The 17,769-nt window shown below is 41.3% G+C and overlaps 1 protein-coding gene across 1 annotated transcript in view; it reads right to left on the minus strand.

The window, feature by feature from the left end:
* The window catches only part of LOC126324287 (glutamate receptor ionotropic, kainate 2-like), a 241,491-nt gene that overhangs the window by 98,814 nt on the left and 124,908 nt on the right, over positions 1-17,769 (minus strand). The window contains exons 9-10 of the mRNA XM_049994947.1: positions 12,422-12,640; positions 3,468-3,677 (exon numbers count right to left, since the gene is read on the minus strand). Of these exons, the coding sequence (XP_049850904.1) occupies positions 3,468-3,677; positions 12,422-12,640 (429 nt within the window). The remainder of the gene's footprint in view (positions 1-3,467; positions 3,678-12,421; positions 12,641-17,769) is intronic.

Genomic DNA, 17,769 nt, shown 5'->3' on the forward strand with positions numbered 1-17,769 from the left:
AAAGAGACCTTTGGAGATAAGAGAACCACTTGTATGAATATCAAGAGCTCAGATGGAAACCCAGTTCTTAGCAAAGAAGGGAAAGCAGAAAGGTGGAAGGAGTATATAGAGGGTCTATACAAGGACGATGTACTTGAGGACAATATTATGGAACTGGAAGAGGATGTAGATGAAGATGAAATGGGAGATACGATACTGCGTGAAGAGTTTGACAGAGCACTGAAAGACCTGAGTCGAAACAAGGCCCCCGGAGTAGACCACATTCCACTAGAACTACTGGCGGCCTTGTGAGAGCCAGTCCTGACGAAACTCTACCATCTGGTGAGCAAGATGTATGCGACAGGCGAAATACCCTCAGACTTCAAGAAGAATATAATAATTCGACTCCCAAAGAAAGCAGGTGTTGACAGGTGTGAAAATTACCGAACAATCAGTTTAATAAGCCACAGCTGCAAAATACTAACACGAATTCTTTACAGACGAATGGAAAAACTAGTTGAAGCCGACCTCGGGGAAGATCAGTTTGGATTCCGTAGAAATACTGGAACACGTGAGGCAATACTGACCTTACGACTTATCTTAGAAGAAAGATTAAGGAAAGACAAACCTACGTTTCTAGCATTTGTAGACTTAGAAAAAGCTTTTGACAATGTTGACTGGAATACTCTTTTTCAAATTGTAAAGGTGGCAGGGGTAAAATACAGGGAGCGAAAGGTTATTTACAATTTGTACAGAAACCAGATGGCAGTTATAATAGTCGAGGGACATGAAAGGGAAGCAGTTGTTGGGAAGGTAGTAAGACAGGGTTGTAGCCTCTCCCCGATGTTATTCAATCTGTGTATTGAGCAAGCAGTAAAGGAAACAAAAGAATAATTTGGAGTAAGTATTAAAATCCATGGAGAAGAAATAAAAACTTTGAGGTTCGCCGATGACATTGTAATTTTGTCAGAGACAGCAAAGGACTTGGAAGAGCAGTTGAATGGAATAGATAGCGTCTTGAAAGGAGGATATAAGATGAACATAAACAAAAGCAAAACGAGGATAATGGAATGTAGTCGAATTAAGTCGGGTGATGCTGAGGGAATTAGATTAGGAAATGAGACACTTAAAGTAGTAAAGGAGTTTTGCTATTTGGAGAGCAAAATAACTGATGATGGTCGAAGCAGAGAGGATATAAAATGTAGACTGGCAATGGCAAGGAAAGCGTTGCTGAAGAAGAGAAATTTGTTAACATCGAGTATAGATTTAAGTGTCAGGAAGTCATTTCTGAAAGTATTTGTATGGAGTGTAGCCATGTATGGAAGTGAAACATGGACGATAAATAGTTTGGACAAGAAGAGAATAAAAGCTTTCGAAATGTGGTGCTATAGAAGAATGCTGAAGATTAGATGGGTAGATCACATAACTAATGAGGAGGTAGTGAATAGGATTGGGGAGAAGAGAAATTTGTGGCACAACTTGACGAGAAGAAGGGATCGGTTGGTAGGACATGTTCTGAGGCATCAAGGGATCACCAGTTTAGTATTGGAGGGCAGCGTGGAGGGTAAAAATCGTAGAGGGAGACCAAGAGATGAATACACTAAGCAGATTCAAAAGGATGTAGGTTGCAGTAGGTACTGGAAGATGAAGAGGCTTGCACAGGATAGAGTGGCATGGAGAGTTGCATCAAACCAGTCTCAGGACTGAAGACCACAACAACAACAACAACAAGAATCTTATCAAAATATAGCATCAAGTTGATGGTGTTGCTCGCCTGATACCTGAGATGATTTCATTACTGAAGTTTGCCGAGGAATCCCGTATGTTCGGGCAGTCGTTCAGACGTCCTCACGAAGCTAAGAGAACCCTGTTACAATTTTCCAACAAAGGGAAAATCACTGGTACTTCCGCAAATAAAATTCCTAAAACTCTGTTACTAAAACTTCTGCTGTCATCATGAACGTGCCACAGCGCTCTCTCTCTCTCTCTCTCTCTCTCTCTCTCTCTCTCTCTCTCTGTGTGTGTGTGTGTGTGTGTGTGTGTGTCTGTGAAGAAGTATGATTTTTCAAATTTTTGTAGTCTAATCGTGGTCGAGCACAATTCCGATGAAGCCGAGAGACGAAATGAACTACGACAAAGCTCCCAGCATTTCGATTTGATGCCAATTCGACGTGTTTCAGTTCCGCTTCTTATTTATTCTAGAAGCTCCCATTTTTGGCCTCAAGAATGTGATCTGACGGCGTTCCAGTCCTTTCCACCGTATAAAAATCGGAGTTGAACCTATTATCAAGACCTTGATCGTTAAGTTAGTAAACAGCAATACTAACCTCTAGAGTATTTATTGCTTTCCTCAAAAAGACATTTGGTGCCGTGTCTGACGGAAGTAGCTGCTTCGGTAGTTGATTCAGTCAATACCGACAGCTTTCTCGTCGCTGCCAACCTTGTCAACTTTAGCTATAGCAGACGACACTGTTTTCAGTGCGTCTAAGTAGTTTGTAAATGGTGTCATATTACTAGTTTCAAATACTGGGAAGTGGATATTCCGTGTATATTGGTCAGAAGTAGAGGGCGAAGTTAACACGGACTTAATATTCGTATATTTACAAAATGTCCGTGTACTAGCACGAGTATTAAGTGTCACAATACACAATGCCAAGGGTGGGCTGGAGGAGGGGGGGGGGGTGGATTTGTCTACCTTTTGAAGATATTGTAATTTAGTGATGTTCTTTATATTTTAAAATTCTGAAAAAAATTGATGCTTTTAATGAATTCTTATACGAGATTCCCATATCGTTTTAAATTTTTCAGTAAAACATAGCCCAAAATTTCAGTCTTATAAGTTGAGAATGTGAGTTTTCACGACAAATGTCACATCATGGAAAAAGCTTTGGTATTGAAATGATCGTGAAAAAAGGATATCTTCACTTTCCGGACGCTGCTTGAACATCAGTATTTTTTTAAAAGTATATTGTTCATAAAGTTAATGGCATTTAACGAAATGCTTAAAGTACTCCTCCCTACCCTCCTCTCTCCCTCCCTTCCTCCTAGGTAGTACACGTTATGGAAAATTCGGAAGTACGTTGGTACTGAACGAATAATACGCAAACGTAACTGAAAAAATAATCTCTTCGTGCAGTCGTATTAGAAATAATTGAAAACGGGATATAGGGCAGAAAGACTGGCAATAAAAATACATCACTTCTGATGGCAGTCCGCTGGCTTGGGGGATGTATGTTTGTATGCCTGCCTGTGGCCGACAACACTGTTTTTTCTGTTGTCCCAATATCGTTGTCGCCTCTCGCAACTTTCCGTTAGTTACAAATATATTTTGTGATTATTTGTAAGCAAATGCTATTTTGCAGTCAAATAAAATCGAGTAGTTTTTGTATCCTGTGTATCTCTGTCTGTGTGTCTTTTGTATCCTGTGTCTCTCTGTCTCTGTCTCTTCGTCAGTATACCAGCTTAGACTTGCTTCAGGATGGCATTACCCCTGCCATCAGCTCGCCGACGAGGCCGTTCCAGTTTCCCGTCTTCTCGTCTTTGCCGCCGTACTTTCCATCGGGCGCCAGCTTGAACTCGAACGTGAAGTTGAGAATCTCGGCGATCTGCGCAATCAGGTCCATCGAGTAGCCCTCGTACCGGTCGTTGCCGACACGCGGGGGGCTCGTCGGCGGCTTCTCCCTCAGGTACGGAGGGCCCTGCGACAAAATTCCATTCGGTAAAGGCCAGATAGTAGGGTGGAGACTACATTCGGTATGGAGCAGGTACGGTAGGTTACAGGTGATAAAACAGGCAGATCTCAAGGATTTATATCAGGGTATAACGAAAAGGAGTAGTTAGATTTTCCAGGGAAGGGGTGGGGAGTATCTGAGAATGAAGAGAAGGGTGGATACTGAAATTATAAATAAATTAGCCTCTGGCTGCAACGATGGTTCTCAATTTTTTTTTTTTTTTTTTTTTTTTTGCCGTTGCCGATTTCAGGACTACCAGCCATGTCTTCATATACATCTATTCGCAAAACAATTCTTTCCCAAATTACGTAGCGGCAGTGCATATACACTGAGGAGACAAACGTCACGTGCACCTCCTAACACCGTGTCAGACCACCTTGTTTTTGCCTGGCGTAGTTTAGCAACCTGACACAGCATGGACTCAATAAGTCGTTGTAACTCCCCTACAGAAATATTGAGCCATGCTGCATCTATAGCCGTCCATAACTGCGAAAGCGTTGCTTGTGCAGGATCTTGAACTGACCTCTCGATTATGTCTCATAAATGTTCGATGGAATTCATATCGGATGATCTGGGTGGACAAATCATTTGCTCGAATTGTCCAGACTGTTCTTCAAATCAGTTGCGAACAATTGTGGCCTGCTGACATGAAATCATTGTTTGATAACACTAAATCCATGAATGGCTGCGAATGATTACCAACTAGTCAGTCAATGATCGGTTCAGTTGGACCAGGGGACCCAGTCCATGCCATGTAAACAGCTCACACAACTATGGAGCCACCACCACACCACCACGAGCTAGCACAGTCCGTGGCTGCGTTGGGCTGCTCCACGCTCGAACCCTACCATCAGCTCTTACCAACCGAAATCGGGACATTTTGACCAGGCCACGGTTTTCCAGTCATTTAAGATCCAACCGATGGGGTCACAAGCCCACGAGAGGCACTGCAAGCGATGTCGTGCTGTGAGCAAAGGCAGTCGCGTCGGTCGTCTGCTGTCATAACCCATTAACGCCAAATTTCGCCCCACTATCCTAACGAATACATTCGTCGTACGTCTCACATTGATTTCTGCGGTTATTTCAAATAGTGTTTCTTGTCTGTTACCACACAAATATACTCAAACGTCGCTTTCGGTTGTTGAGTGAAGGCCATCAGCCACTGCGTTGTCTGTGATGAAAGGTAATGCCTGAAATTTGGTATTCTCGACACACTTTTGACACTGGCGATGGATACTAAGTGTGTGAGCTGCAGTAGGAAAGTTAGTTCAGGGGTTTTGTGCAGCTGTTGTGACAGGTGGTTTCATTGGGGAAATTGTAGCGGCGTGGGAATTGGGGAAGCAAACGAGACTCTTCCATTCTTTTGCAGGTTTCGCTCAAGAGATTGCATTATAGCTGAACAGGAGGAAAAAATTAGAGCCCTTCAGGCTGATTTGGACAGAGCGAGGGAGGAACTGAAGAGGTTAAGAAGGGAGGAGGGTAAAGAGCAGTGGGAAGTGGTAGCTGGGAACAGGGGCCACAGAAAGAGGACAGTGTCTGACAGTTTCCCAATTGGTACAACCAACAGATTTGCCTTGCTACCACAGTTAAGTAAGGAAGAGGCGAGGTAGAAGTAGATGTAGCTAAGATGCAACAGAATCTCACTAGGAAACCAACTGTTTCAAAAAAAGTAGAAAGTAAGAGAAAAGTTCTGTTGCTAGGTAGCAGCCATGGAAGAGGTGTGGGCCAGATTTTGCAGGAAAAATTAGGTGACAGGTACCAGGTCACAAACTTTTTCAAGCCAAGTGCAAATCTTAGCCAGGTGGTAGAGGATATAGGTTCCTTGTGCAAGGGTTTCACAAAGCAGGATCATGTGAAGATAGTGGGTGGAACGGGAAACAGTATTGATAGTGATCAGGGCTACAGTATTGAGTGTGACCTGGTGAAAATAGCCTCAGCAACGACCCATACCAATGTTGGGCTGGTGCCTGCTTTCGTGCGGCATGATCAGCTCCAGCTGAACTGCTCTGTCAGGAGGGTAAACATGGAGTTGGATCAGTTGCGCAGGGGGGCCAATCTGTCAGACATTGGATTGGTTCCTGTCGAGGCTATTGATAGGGGGGATTCCACAAGGCATGGCCTACACCTCAATAGGAAAGGGAAGGGTAAACTGGCAGGGTTGTTAGCGAAATCCATAAGGGGGGGCACTAGTACTCATGGATGTACCTCTTTTTTTAGACTAATATCAGTGTCCAATGAGAAGTTCAGGCAGGCAGGTGCTACAGAGGTCCAAAACTTGCAAAATTCTCACAACAAGGAAGAAAATAATAATGTTACCATGTTTAACCAAAATATTGGTGGATTAAAGAATAAAGTAGATTCCCACAAAAGTAAAGTAAAAAATAATATTACCATTTTTCACCAAAATATTCCGGGGTTGAAGCATAAGGTAGATGAGCTCCTGGTTTGTTTAGATGACATTGAATCTGATAATGTAATAGATATACTATGCCTGTCTGAGCATCACATTGTGTCTGATATGGAAAAGGTAAATATCAGTGGTTATAAACTAGCTGCACATATGAGTAGAGAATAAGGTGAGAGAAGGAGTTGCCATACATGTCCAAAGTTATCACTGTGTAGAAAGCTTAGATACAAAAAAGTTTTGTCTAGAGCAACATACAGAAGCCTGTGTCTGTCATCTTAAACTGAAGGAGGGCTCTTTCATAATTGTAACAGTATATAGGTCCCCTTCAGGAAACTTTCATTTATTCCTGGAAAACTTGGATGCCTTGTTGTGCTATCTGTCAGATAGGGGAAAGCAAATTATTATTTGTGGGGACTTCAGTGTTGATTCACTGAAAGAGTGTAATAGGAAGAATGACCTGGAAGTCTTGTTCAGTTCTTTCAATTTGACATCTGTCACTAATTTTCCTGCTCGGGTAGCAAAGGACAGCAGCACATTGACAGATAACACTTTTATGGACCAAAATAGGTTTAAAAACATAAATTCTTGTCCTGTTGAGAATAGGCTTTCTGATCACGATGCTCAAATATTTACAGTATATGACATAGCTCCATTCGGTACTTCAAAACTACTCTCCAAAGAAGTGCATTCAATTAATGACTCAACAATTAGAAATTTCAGAGAAAATCTTCACCAGTTAGATGTGGATGAGGTGTGCAACGAACTCGATGCTAATTTAAAATATAACTTATTTCATGATACAGTTGTAAGAGAATTTGAAAACTGTTTCCCCAAGAAAGTAATTAAATCTAATTGTAAGAAAACATGCAAAAAACCTTGGCTTACTAAAGGAATAGAAATATCTTGTAACCTCAAAAGGGAACTATATCTAACAACAAGAAAGAGTAATGACCCAGAAACAGCCAAATATTATAAAAACTACTGTGCTACATTAAGAAAGGTTATTAAAAAGTCCAGAAGCATGTGCATCATCTCTGATAACAAAATCAAAACAATTTGGAATATTATTACAAGGGAGACAGGGGAACCAAGAGTACAGGATGACGGCATCATCATCAAAGTGAATGGGAACTTGATAAACAACAAGCTGAAAGTCGAAAACATTTTGAATAATCATTTTTTAAATGTTGTAGAGAAAACAGGATCTAAATGTTCTCAAGAAGAAGCAAGGCAGCTAATGGAAGAGGCTTTACCCACACCATTTGATACAATTGAAATTCTAGCCACCTCTCCTTCTGAAATTAGGAAGATAATAAACTTTCTCAAGAATAAAAGCTCACATGGAATTAATGGCATTTCCAGCAGGATACTAAAAGCTTGTTCCCAAGAAACAAGTGGGATTCTTAGCCACATATGTAATAGGTCTCTGAAGCAGAGTATTTTCCCAGATAGACTGAAGTATGTCATTGTTAAATCACTGCATAAAAAAGGGGATGTGTCTGATGTCAACAACTATCGCTCACTCTCTCTTCTGACTGCCTTATCCAAAATTCTTGAAAAAGTAATGTATTGTAGAGTAACTTCACACCTTTGTAAAAAAAAGTTTTAACAAAATGTCAGTTTGGTTTCCAGAAGGTTTTTTCAACAGAAAATTCTATATATACTTTCACTAATGAAAGATTAAATACTCTGAGTAACTGGAAGTCACCCATTGGGATTTTGTGTGATCTATCAAAGGCTTTTGACTGTGTAAATCATGGAATACTTCTAGATAAGCTCAAGTACTGTGGTATGAATGGGACAGTGCTCAAATGCTTTAAATCATACCTAACTGGAAGAGTGCAGAAAGTTGAAATAAACCGTTCACATAATATGCAAAAAACTGGTGATTTCTCAAACTGGGGAACAATCAAGAATGGGGTGCCGCAAGGTTCGGTCTTGGGTCCTCTGCTGTTCTTAATATATATTAATGACTTGCCATTCTATATTCACGAAGATGCAAAGCTGGTACTTTTTGCCGATGATACAAGTATAGCTATCACACCCAACAGACAAGAATTAACTGGTGAAATTGTAAACGATGTTTTTCAGAAAATCATTAAGTTGTTCTCTGCAAATGGGCTCTCATTAAACTTTGACAAAACACAGTATACACAGTTCCACACAGTAAATGGAATGACACCATTAGTAGATATAGACTTCGATCAGAAATCGGTAGCTAAGGTAGAATATTCAAAATTTCTAGGTGTATGCATTGATGAGGAGTTGAAATGGAAAAAAACACACTGAGGATCTGCTGAAACAGTGAGTTGAGCTACTTATGCTATTATGGTCATTGCAAATTCTGGCACCATTTACTTCTACTCCAATCTGATCAAGACTGGTGCAACGCATCATTGCAGTGCGTTATTTATTTTTTTGCAAGATTTTTCAGTAAATCCATGTATGACATATGTAAAGAAGTTTGAGGAGTTACACAAATGCGGAGACGACACCATAGTAAACTGTCGCCTTCATCAAACAAGCTCACTACACTGAGTGGATGAGTCATGGGATACCTCCCAATATCACGTCGGACCTCCTTTCTCCCGGCATACTGCAGCTACTTTGTGTGGCATTGACTACGTAAGTCGTTGGAACCTCCCTGCAGAAATATTGAACTACACTGCCCCTACAGCCTCCAAAACTGCGAAAGCGTTGCTGGTGCAGGATGTTGTGCAAAAACTGACATCCCGATTATGTCCCATAATTTTTTTATGGAATTCAAGTTGGGCGATCTGGGTGACCACATCATTCGTTCGAAATGTCCAGAGTATTTTTCAAATCAGTTAAGAATAGTTGTGGCCTGGCGACATGAAAACATTGTCTGGGAACTTGAAATCCATGATTAGGTGCAAATGGTCTCCAAGATGGCGAACGCTACCATTTTCAGTCAATGATCAGTTCAGTTGGACCATGCTATGGAAACACAGTCCACACATTTATGGTGCTACTACCACCTTGAACAGTCCACGGCCTCGTGGGATCTGCGCCATAGTCGAGCCCTACCATCAGTTCTTACCAACTGAAATCGGAACTCATTTGAGCAGGCCACGGTTTTCCAGTCATTTAGGGTACAACCAATATGGTCACGAGCCAAGGAGAGGCGCAGCAAGGGATGCTGTGCTGTTAGAAAAGGCATTCGTGTTCGTAGTCTGCTGCCATACTCCACTAACGACAAATTTCATAGCAATTTCCTAACGGATACGCTAGTCATAATCCCCACATTGTTTTCTGTGGTTATTTCACACAGTAATGCTTGTTTTTAAGCACTGAGAGCTCTACGGAAATTCCGCTTCCCTTTTTTATTCATTAATTTATTTATTGTTCTGTGGGACCAAATTAAGGAGAAGTCTCCATGGTCATGGAATGGAACGAGTCAATACATGAAATTATAACACGGTAGTAAAAACAGATAAAATGAAATATAAGAAACATATTCAGGAGAGAAGTCGTAAGTTTAAATAAAGAAAATCAACAATGTAACACTGGAATTTGCTTAATTTTTCAGCTCTTTCAGGAGCTCCTCGACAGAACAGAAGGAGTGAGCCATGAGCAAACTCTTCAGTTTAGACTTAAAAGTGTTTGGGCTACTGCCAAGATTTTTTATTTCTTGTGGTAGCTTATTGAAAAGGGATGCAGCAGAATACTGCTCTCCTTTCTGCACAAGAGTCAAGGAAGTGCATTCCACATGCAGATTTGGTTTCTGCCTAGTATTAACTGAGTGAAAGCTGCTAACTCTTGGGAATAAGCTAATATTGCTAACAACAAACGATATTAAAGAAAATATATACTGCGAGGACAATGTCAGAATTCCCAGACTATTGAAAAGTGGTCGACAAGAGGTTCTCGAACTTACACCACATATAGCTCGAACAGCCCTATTTCAGATACTGTTCTAATGGTAAATAAAGCGGCATTTAGTTTCTGAACAAGATCCTGAACATGGGCTTTCCACAAGAGCTTACTATCTATCCGAACGCTTAGGAACTTGAACTGTTCCGTCTCGCTTATAATACGCCCATTTTGTTTGATCCAAAATTCGGTTCTTGTTGAATTGTAAGTTAGAAACTGTAAAAACTGAGTCTTACTGTGATTTAGCATCAAATTATTTTCCACAAGCCACAAACTTATTTCATAAACTACATTATTTGATACTGATTCAATATTACACACAAGATCCTTCACTACCAGGCTGGTGTCGTCAGCAAACAGAAATATTTTTGAATCGCCTGTAATACTAGAAGGCGTATCATTTATATAAATAAGAAACGGCAGTGGCCCCAGCACCGACCCTTGGGGAACGCCCCACTTAACAGTGCTATATTGGGCCTGAACATCACTACCACTGTCAATACTGCACAGAATTACCTTCAGCTTTCTGTTCTTAAAGTAAGAGGTGAACCAATTGTAAGCTACTACCCTTACTCCATAATGGTCCAGCTTCTGCAGTAATATTCTGTGGTCAACACAGTCGAAAGCCTTTGTTAAATCAAAGAAAACACCTAGCGTTCACAACCTTTTATTTAATAAGTACAAAACCTCCCAGGGAAAAGGGAATATAGCATTTTCAGTTGTTAAACCATTTCTAAAACCAAACTGTACATCTGACAGCAAATTATGTGAATTTAAATGCTCCAGTAAACTTTTATATACAACCTTCTCGATAATTTTATCACCGATGGCTTAGAAATAGGTTTAAAATTGTCAACATTATCCTTGTCTCCCTTTTTATAAAGTGGCTTCACTACCGAGTACTTTAATCGGTCAGGAAACAGACCATTCCTAAAGGAAAAGTTACAGATCTGGCTTCGTACTGGGCTAAGGTACATAGAACAATACTTCAGTATTCTGCTAGATACTCTGTCATATCCATGAGAGTTCTTGGTCTTCAGTGATTTAATTATTAACTCAATCTCCCTCTTGTCAGTATCATGTAGAAGCATTTCAGGTAACAGTCTCGGAACACTTTTTTCTAAGAGTTCTATATGATTCCCTGTTGGGACTAGGTTTCTATTTAGTTCACCTGCTATATTCAGAAAGTGATTATTTAATACTGTACATATATGCGACTTATCAGTAACACGGACATTCCCACTACGCACTGATTCTATATCCTCGACCAGTCTCTGCAGACCAGCCACTTCCTTTACGACTCACCATATGGTTTAAATTTTATCCTGAGACTTCGCTATTCTACCTAATACCAGATACTTTTCTGCCTTCCTAATAACATTTTTAAGCACCTTTACAGTACTGTTTGTAATGGGCTACTGCATTTAGATTTTGACTGTTTCTAACGTTTTGATATAATTGCCACTTTGTTCTACAGGATATTCTTATCCCTCGGTCCCTAATGAAGGGCGTGGGCCTCTACGTTGTCCGTGGTGAGAGGTAATGTCTGAAATTCGATATTCTCGGTACACTCTTGACATTGTGGATCTCGGAATACTGAATTCTCTAACGATTTCATAAATGACGTCTAGCTACAACTACTACTCCGTGTAGAAAACCCGTTAATTCCCGTCGCGCGGTCACAATCTCGTCGGAAAGCTTTTCACATGAATCACCTGAGTACATATGGCGGTTCCGCCAATCCACTGACCTTTTATACTTAGTATACGCGATACTATCGCCATCTGCATACGAGAAGCGTATAGCTATCCCACGACTTGTGTCACCTCAGTGTATTTTCAGGCTAGTGAGTAGTGTAGGCAAGAGACGAATCGAACTTATAAGACAAGATTTTATGTCACCTGTGGTCGTGTGATACGAGGTTAACGGTTAATGATGTAACTGAATACTCAATTGTGCTATTTTCGAATTCCCCCCCCCCCCCCCTTCTCTCCTCTGCCTTTCGCTGTGCTTTGCGCAATCGTTGCCGTGCCGTCTCCATGCTCAGTTTTATGTCAGATCACGCTACTAATTGTTCATATCCAGTGCCTGGGCTTATATCTCAGGGTATTAACAGGCTTCATGATCTTGTAAGGACACTCAGGCAGAGTTGCAAAGGAATGGCATATATAAGTGAATAACTTTTTTAGTTTTATTTCGTTTTGATCTGTACCAGACCTTGTAATTATATGGGTAGCTTTTTTTTTTTTGCAGTCTGAACAACCTAGATATAGCTGCATAATTATAAAAAATTACAGATTTTTTATGAAAACAATTATTGAGAACTGTGACCAACACAGGACTGCAGATATTGTTTAAGGTTACAGTAGGACACTAGCCCTACACGTGCGGGCGGTGCCCCAGTACTGACCAGTCTAGAGGAGACGATGAGGTGCCGGCCCTGGATGATGTTCTGCGTCTCCTCCAGCGTCTGCGTCTCCGTCCTGGTACCCAGGAAGCCCTCCTCCGGCGTCCAGGTGCCAACCCTCTTGAAGCCAGCCGCTGACAGCTCCAGCACCTCTAGCTCGAAGCCCATTCGCCGACCTCTCGCGTCGAACTTGATTTCTCCAGAAATGCCTTCGTGCCGCATCTGCTCAAATAGAGGAACACACGAGATTAACCTTTTCCACACTATAGACAGTGACACGCGTACGGTCACATTTTGTCCAACCTCATACGTTTATCATAACAAACCTTAAGTCAACTGATAACCACTACTGGTCATTAAAATTGCTACACCAAGAAGAAATGCAGATGATAAACGGGTATTCATTGGACAAATATATTATACTAGAACTGACATGTGATTACATTTTCACGCAGTTTGGGTGCATAGATCCTGAGAAATCAGTACTCAGAGCAACCACCTCAGGTCGCAATAATGGCCTTGATAAGCCTGGGCATTCAGTCAAACTGAGCTTGGATGGCGTGTACAGGTACAGCTGTCCGCGCAGCTTCAACACGAGACCACAGTTCATCAAGATTAGTGACTGGAGCATTGTGACAAGCCAGTTGCTCGGCCACCATTGACCACACGTTTTCAATTGGTGAGACATCTGGAGAATGTGCTGACCAGGGCAGCAGTCGAACATTTTCTGTATACCAGAAAGGCCTGTACAGGACCTGCAACATGCGGTCTTGCATTATCCTGCTGAAATGTAAGGTTTCGCAGGGATCGAATGAAGGGTAGAGCCACGGGTCGTAACACATCTGAAATGTAACGGCCACTGTTCAAAGTACCGTCAATGCGAACAAGAGGTGACCGAGACGTGTAACCAATGGCACCCCATGCCATCACGCCGGGTGATACGCCAGTATGGCGATGGCGAATACACGCTTCCAATGTGCGTTCACCGCGATGTCGCCAAACACGGATGCGACCATCATGATGCTGTAAACAGAACTTGGATTCATACGAAAAAAAATGACGTTTTGCCATTCATGCACCCAGTTTCGTCGTTGAGTACACCATCGCAGGCGCTCCTATCTGTGATGAAGCGTCAAGGGTAACTGGAGCCATGGTCTCCGAGCTGATAGTCCATGCTGCTGCAAACGTCGTCGAACTGTTCGTGCAGATGGTTGTTGTCCCCATCTATTGACTCAGGGATCGAGACGTGGCTGCACTATTCTTTACAGCCATGCGGATAAGATGCCTGTCATCTCGACTGCTAGTGATACGAGGCCGTTGGGATCCAGCACGGCGTTCCGTATTACCGTCCTGAACCCACCGATTCCATATCCTGCTAACAGTCATTGAATCTCGACCAACTTGAGCAGCATTGTCGCGATACGATAAACTGAAATCGCGATAGGCTACAATCCGACCTTTATCAAAGTCGGAAACGTGATGGTACGCATGTCTTCTCCTTACACGAGCCATCACAACAACGTTTCACCAGGCAACGCCGGTCAACTACTGTTTGTGTAGGAGAAATCGGTTGGAAACTTTCCTGATAACACGTGGTAGGTGTCGCCACCGGCGCCAACCTTGTGTGAATGCTCTGAAAATCTAATCATTTGCGTATCACAGCATATTCTTCCTGTCGGTTAAATTGACCGTTATAGACAGAACGAAGGTGGACTTACTTTAGACAACACTCTTTGGAGGTGTGTTCTTTAATGAATCCTTATCAAAAATTTGAAGAAGTGGAAAGTATAATGTGGTCTTCCCTCTATCTGTTCATAAACGATGTTAACTCAATGAGTAGTTTCCATGTTCGCAGAGTGTGTGTAACGCCTCTGCTATGGCCGCATTTTTCAAAAGTTTTTCTAGCTTAATATTGCGCAGCATCGCTAAGGGAAAAAATGAATGATGTGGCTGAGTCTTTTGCACAATACACGCAGAATTAAGAAGTAACGTCCCATTGGTGAAAAATCTAGGGGTCAAATTCAAACTGCAAGACTTTGTTTATTGTATTAAACATTTACCGGTTTGGTAATTGTAAGTGAAAACGTAAAGCTCCGCCTACTAGCATCTTGGGCCCTATTGGCAGACGTGTTATCGTCATGCAAATGGCGTCATTAAATATGGCGTGGAGGGACATGGTATTGGCACAGTTCTACCCTGGCCGTTGTCAGCTTTCCAGATCTTGGGGGTGTTACTTCTCAGTTGGTATCACAAGACTGAGCGCACTCCGTTCTTGTCCTCCCAGCAAGGAAAATCCCTAGCAGTACTGGGATTTGAAAGCGAGTCCTCCGCATAGGCGCCAAACACGCAGACTACATAGTTACGGAGATGAACATGGCTGTAAATAGATGAGACCTCAGAAGCTGGTACTTGGTAGTCGGTCTGTGGTTCTCAGTTTTGCACACACAGTCGTTGGGCAGAGAAGTCATTATAGCTCTGTATCCAAGGTTGACAGTAACATGTTATAGTGGCGGCGCATTCTGTCTGAGGTGTGGACCGTTGGGAAGTGGAGGCTTGGGTGCGGTTACAGTGGACTGACAAGGAGAACCGATGGGCCTTTACACGCCTGGCTGCTCTTCTTGTACCAAGGTATATTGCATTGCGTGACAATTCTGTAGAAGCTGGTAACATCTTCTGTGGATGCATCAAGGTGTTGCATCAAAGTGCAATCTTCTAGGATATCTGTTTAAAATCGTTTTATGGCTGAGCCTTGGACTAATTATCAGTGCTTTTGCTTGCAGTTCGTGAGGCCCTTCAAGCATGGTGTTGCTTTAATATCTATTGTTTAAATTAAGGAAATGGGTGTCTCGTATTGTTTTGATATTTATTCAGTACGCTGGAAAGTTTAATGTACGCAGTTAAGGGATTCTGGCAGGTGACTTCTTTTCGCTGACCACGTGGGTGCAGTCAGAGTCTGTCGGTTTTCTGACACGAACTGATCCATAATGTAGGCAATAAATGATACAAAACTGTTCTTCGTAATGTGCACATCTTTTCTATGAAACCCAGGGAAGTGGCGTAGTGGTCAGTAAAGTGAACTAACTTTTGGGAGAGTAACAGCTCAAATCCAGGAGTAGGAGTGATTAGTAGACCTAGTACTTAATTTAGTGCAAACATATGAAAGCCAAGTTAAATATTCTTGCTTGCAAGCTATTGTCGTTTTGTAAACTGTTAGTTTCCTTGTTGTTTCCCTCAATTTTAGTGTTACTAGGTCAATGTTAATTGTTTTATTATTGAGCTGAAGAAACTGTAATTAATTTATTGTGTTGTTCTAATGCTGCTGCTTCAGAAACTACAACTAAGCCATATATTTAAATTCTGTTTGTCAGATTGTTATTTTGTTAATTGTCAAGGGAGATGTTTATGGCTTGATAAAACGCAACCACCAGCCCAAACCCCACTTCACCAAATCCTACACTACAGTTGGTAGACGAGTGTGGTTGTGTATTGTGCGGGCATGGTGCCCATAGGCTGGTAGTATTGGATTGTACACAAGAGACTGTGTCTTGCAACCCTGTATGGTGTTGCAGATATGGTCACTAGGGAAGTGTCAGCTTTAGTGTGGCAGTTCAAGAAGGAGTTGTCTTACGAAACGACTATTTGTGAGCGTGCACCTGTGAGTACGGTGGCAGTGCGGTCAAGGAAGCTTCAGCAGGTTATGGACGCACCAGAGCCATTGACTTTGTGAGAGCAGATGGACATGAATAATCAATTAAATAGTAACTGGTTGGCCATCTTGGAGATCGAGTTAGTATAACAATTTCTCTAACTTGAGTCACCTTCCCATGGTCAGGTGCATAGGCTGCAAGCAGGGTCAATGCATTAAGCACATAGAATTAATTATTTGTTGGCAGTAGCTGATGGGGAAATTAGGCCTGTGCTGAATGAGTTACCCGAGGAAATGGCAAGGATTAAAGTCTTATTTAGTGATTTGTTAGCAAATGAGGTTAAACAAGCAGATAAAATAGAGGTGTTAGAACAGTAGAGAAGTGGATGGCAAATGCAATTCGCCGTGATACCCCATCTTTTAGTAGGTATGTTAAATAAAAAGAAATTTTCGATAGACTTTATTACCAATACAGGGAAGTGTTTCTATAATATGGTATTAATGAGGAGACAGGAGCCGGTGTTTGCCGTGAGAGATGTGGAAGCCTTGCAGCTGATGTATCCTCATGCTGGAGGTAGACTGGCAAGCAGGACTGCGAGAGCCGTAGTTGACAGAGATACTGTAGCAACTTCCCGCCAATAGTTATGTAAAGGGATAGTTCCTGCAAGCACAATGTAGAAATTGATGGGCGTGTATTACAGATGTGGACTGTGAAAAAACGAACAGTTTTGAGTGATAACTGGGTTCACACAGCTACATGTGTATTTTATCTTCCAGCCACAGAGGTCGAGGTAGTGGCTGGTATTGTGGAAAGCTAATCATTTTGTGGTCGAAACCCTTTCCTTGTCCACATTTGTTACTAAAATGTATAATAAATAATTAATAAAAATAAAAAATAATAAAAAATGTGGTTCTGCCTTGAGCAAACGCATTTGTTGTTATTTTACTACACATACATGTATCAGAGAAGTTTCCCCGTCTTCAATAAGTTTTATTTATCATTTATCGAACAGTATACAAATATTTTATGCATTATGATATTTACCAGTTTTCTGAGATTATAGTATTTCCATGATAGAAATACTGAAATGAAAAATAAATATGTACCTTATTATTACATATATTTTGTTACGTAATTTATCACATTTTTAGGCCTAATATGATTTTATAGATTTTTTCTCTCCGATGAATTAAATTTCAAAGAATTGCTGAACATTTATTAATTGGAGAAGACATACTGGAAGGCAATAATTGCTGCTGTGCTACAAATACCAAACAGACTTGTGGACACTAGTATGTAATAATAAGATATATATGTATTCTCCATATTAATATTTCTGACAATACTTATTGTAGTGTAAATACTATAATCACAATGCACAAAAATTTGTGTCCTGTTCAACTGAAGATCAAAAAACTTCTGTGAAACATGTGCTTGCTCAAGGTAGAACCACATTTCCTTATTACATATCATGGAAAACATTAAACCAGCTGATAGTTCGTGTGTGGTGGTCACAACCCCTTTTTACCTTCAAGGATTCAGAAGAACTAGCATTTGGGGTCGAAGGGTTGACATAAGTGAACCAAGGCAGTAATGGCAAACAGCATGCGAATGTGATATGTGAAAAGAACGTATGGCGAGAAGGGATTTCGAAATTTAATAGTTGCTTTCTGTGTGGTCTTATAACACATTTACAGAAAGATT

Source organism: Schistocerca gregaria, chromosome 2 (assembly GCF_023897955.1).
Source record: "Schistocerca gregaria isolate iqSchGreg1 chromosome 2, iqSchGreg1.2, whole genome shotgun sequence".
Taxonomy (NCBI): Eukaryota; Metazoa; Arthropoda; class Insecta; order Orthoptera; family Acrididae; genus Schistocerca; species Schistocerca gregaria.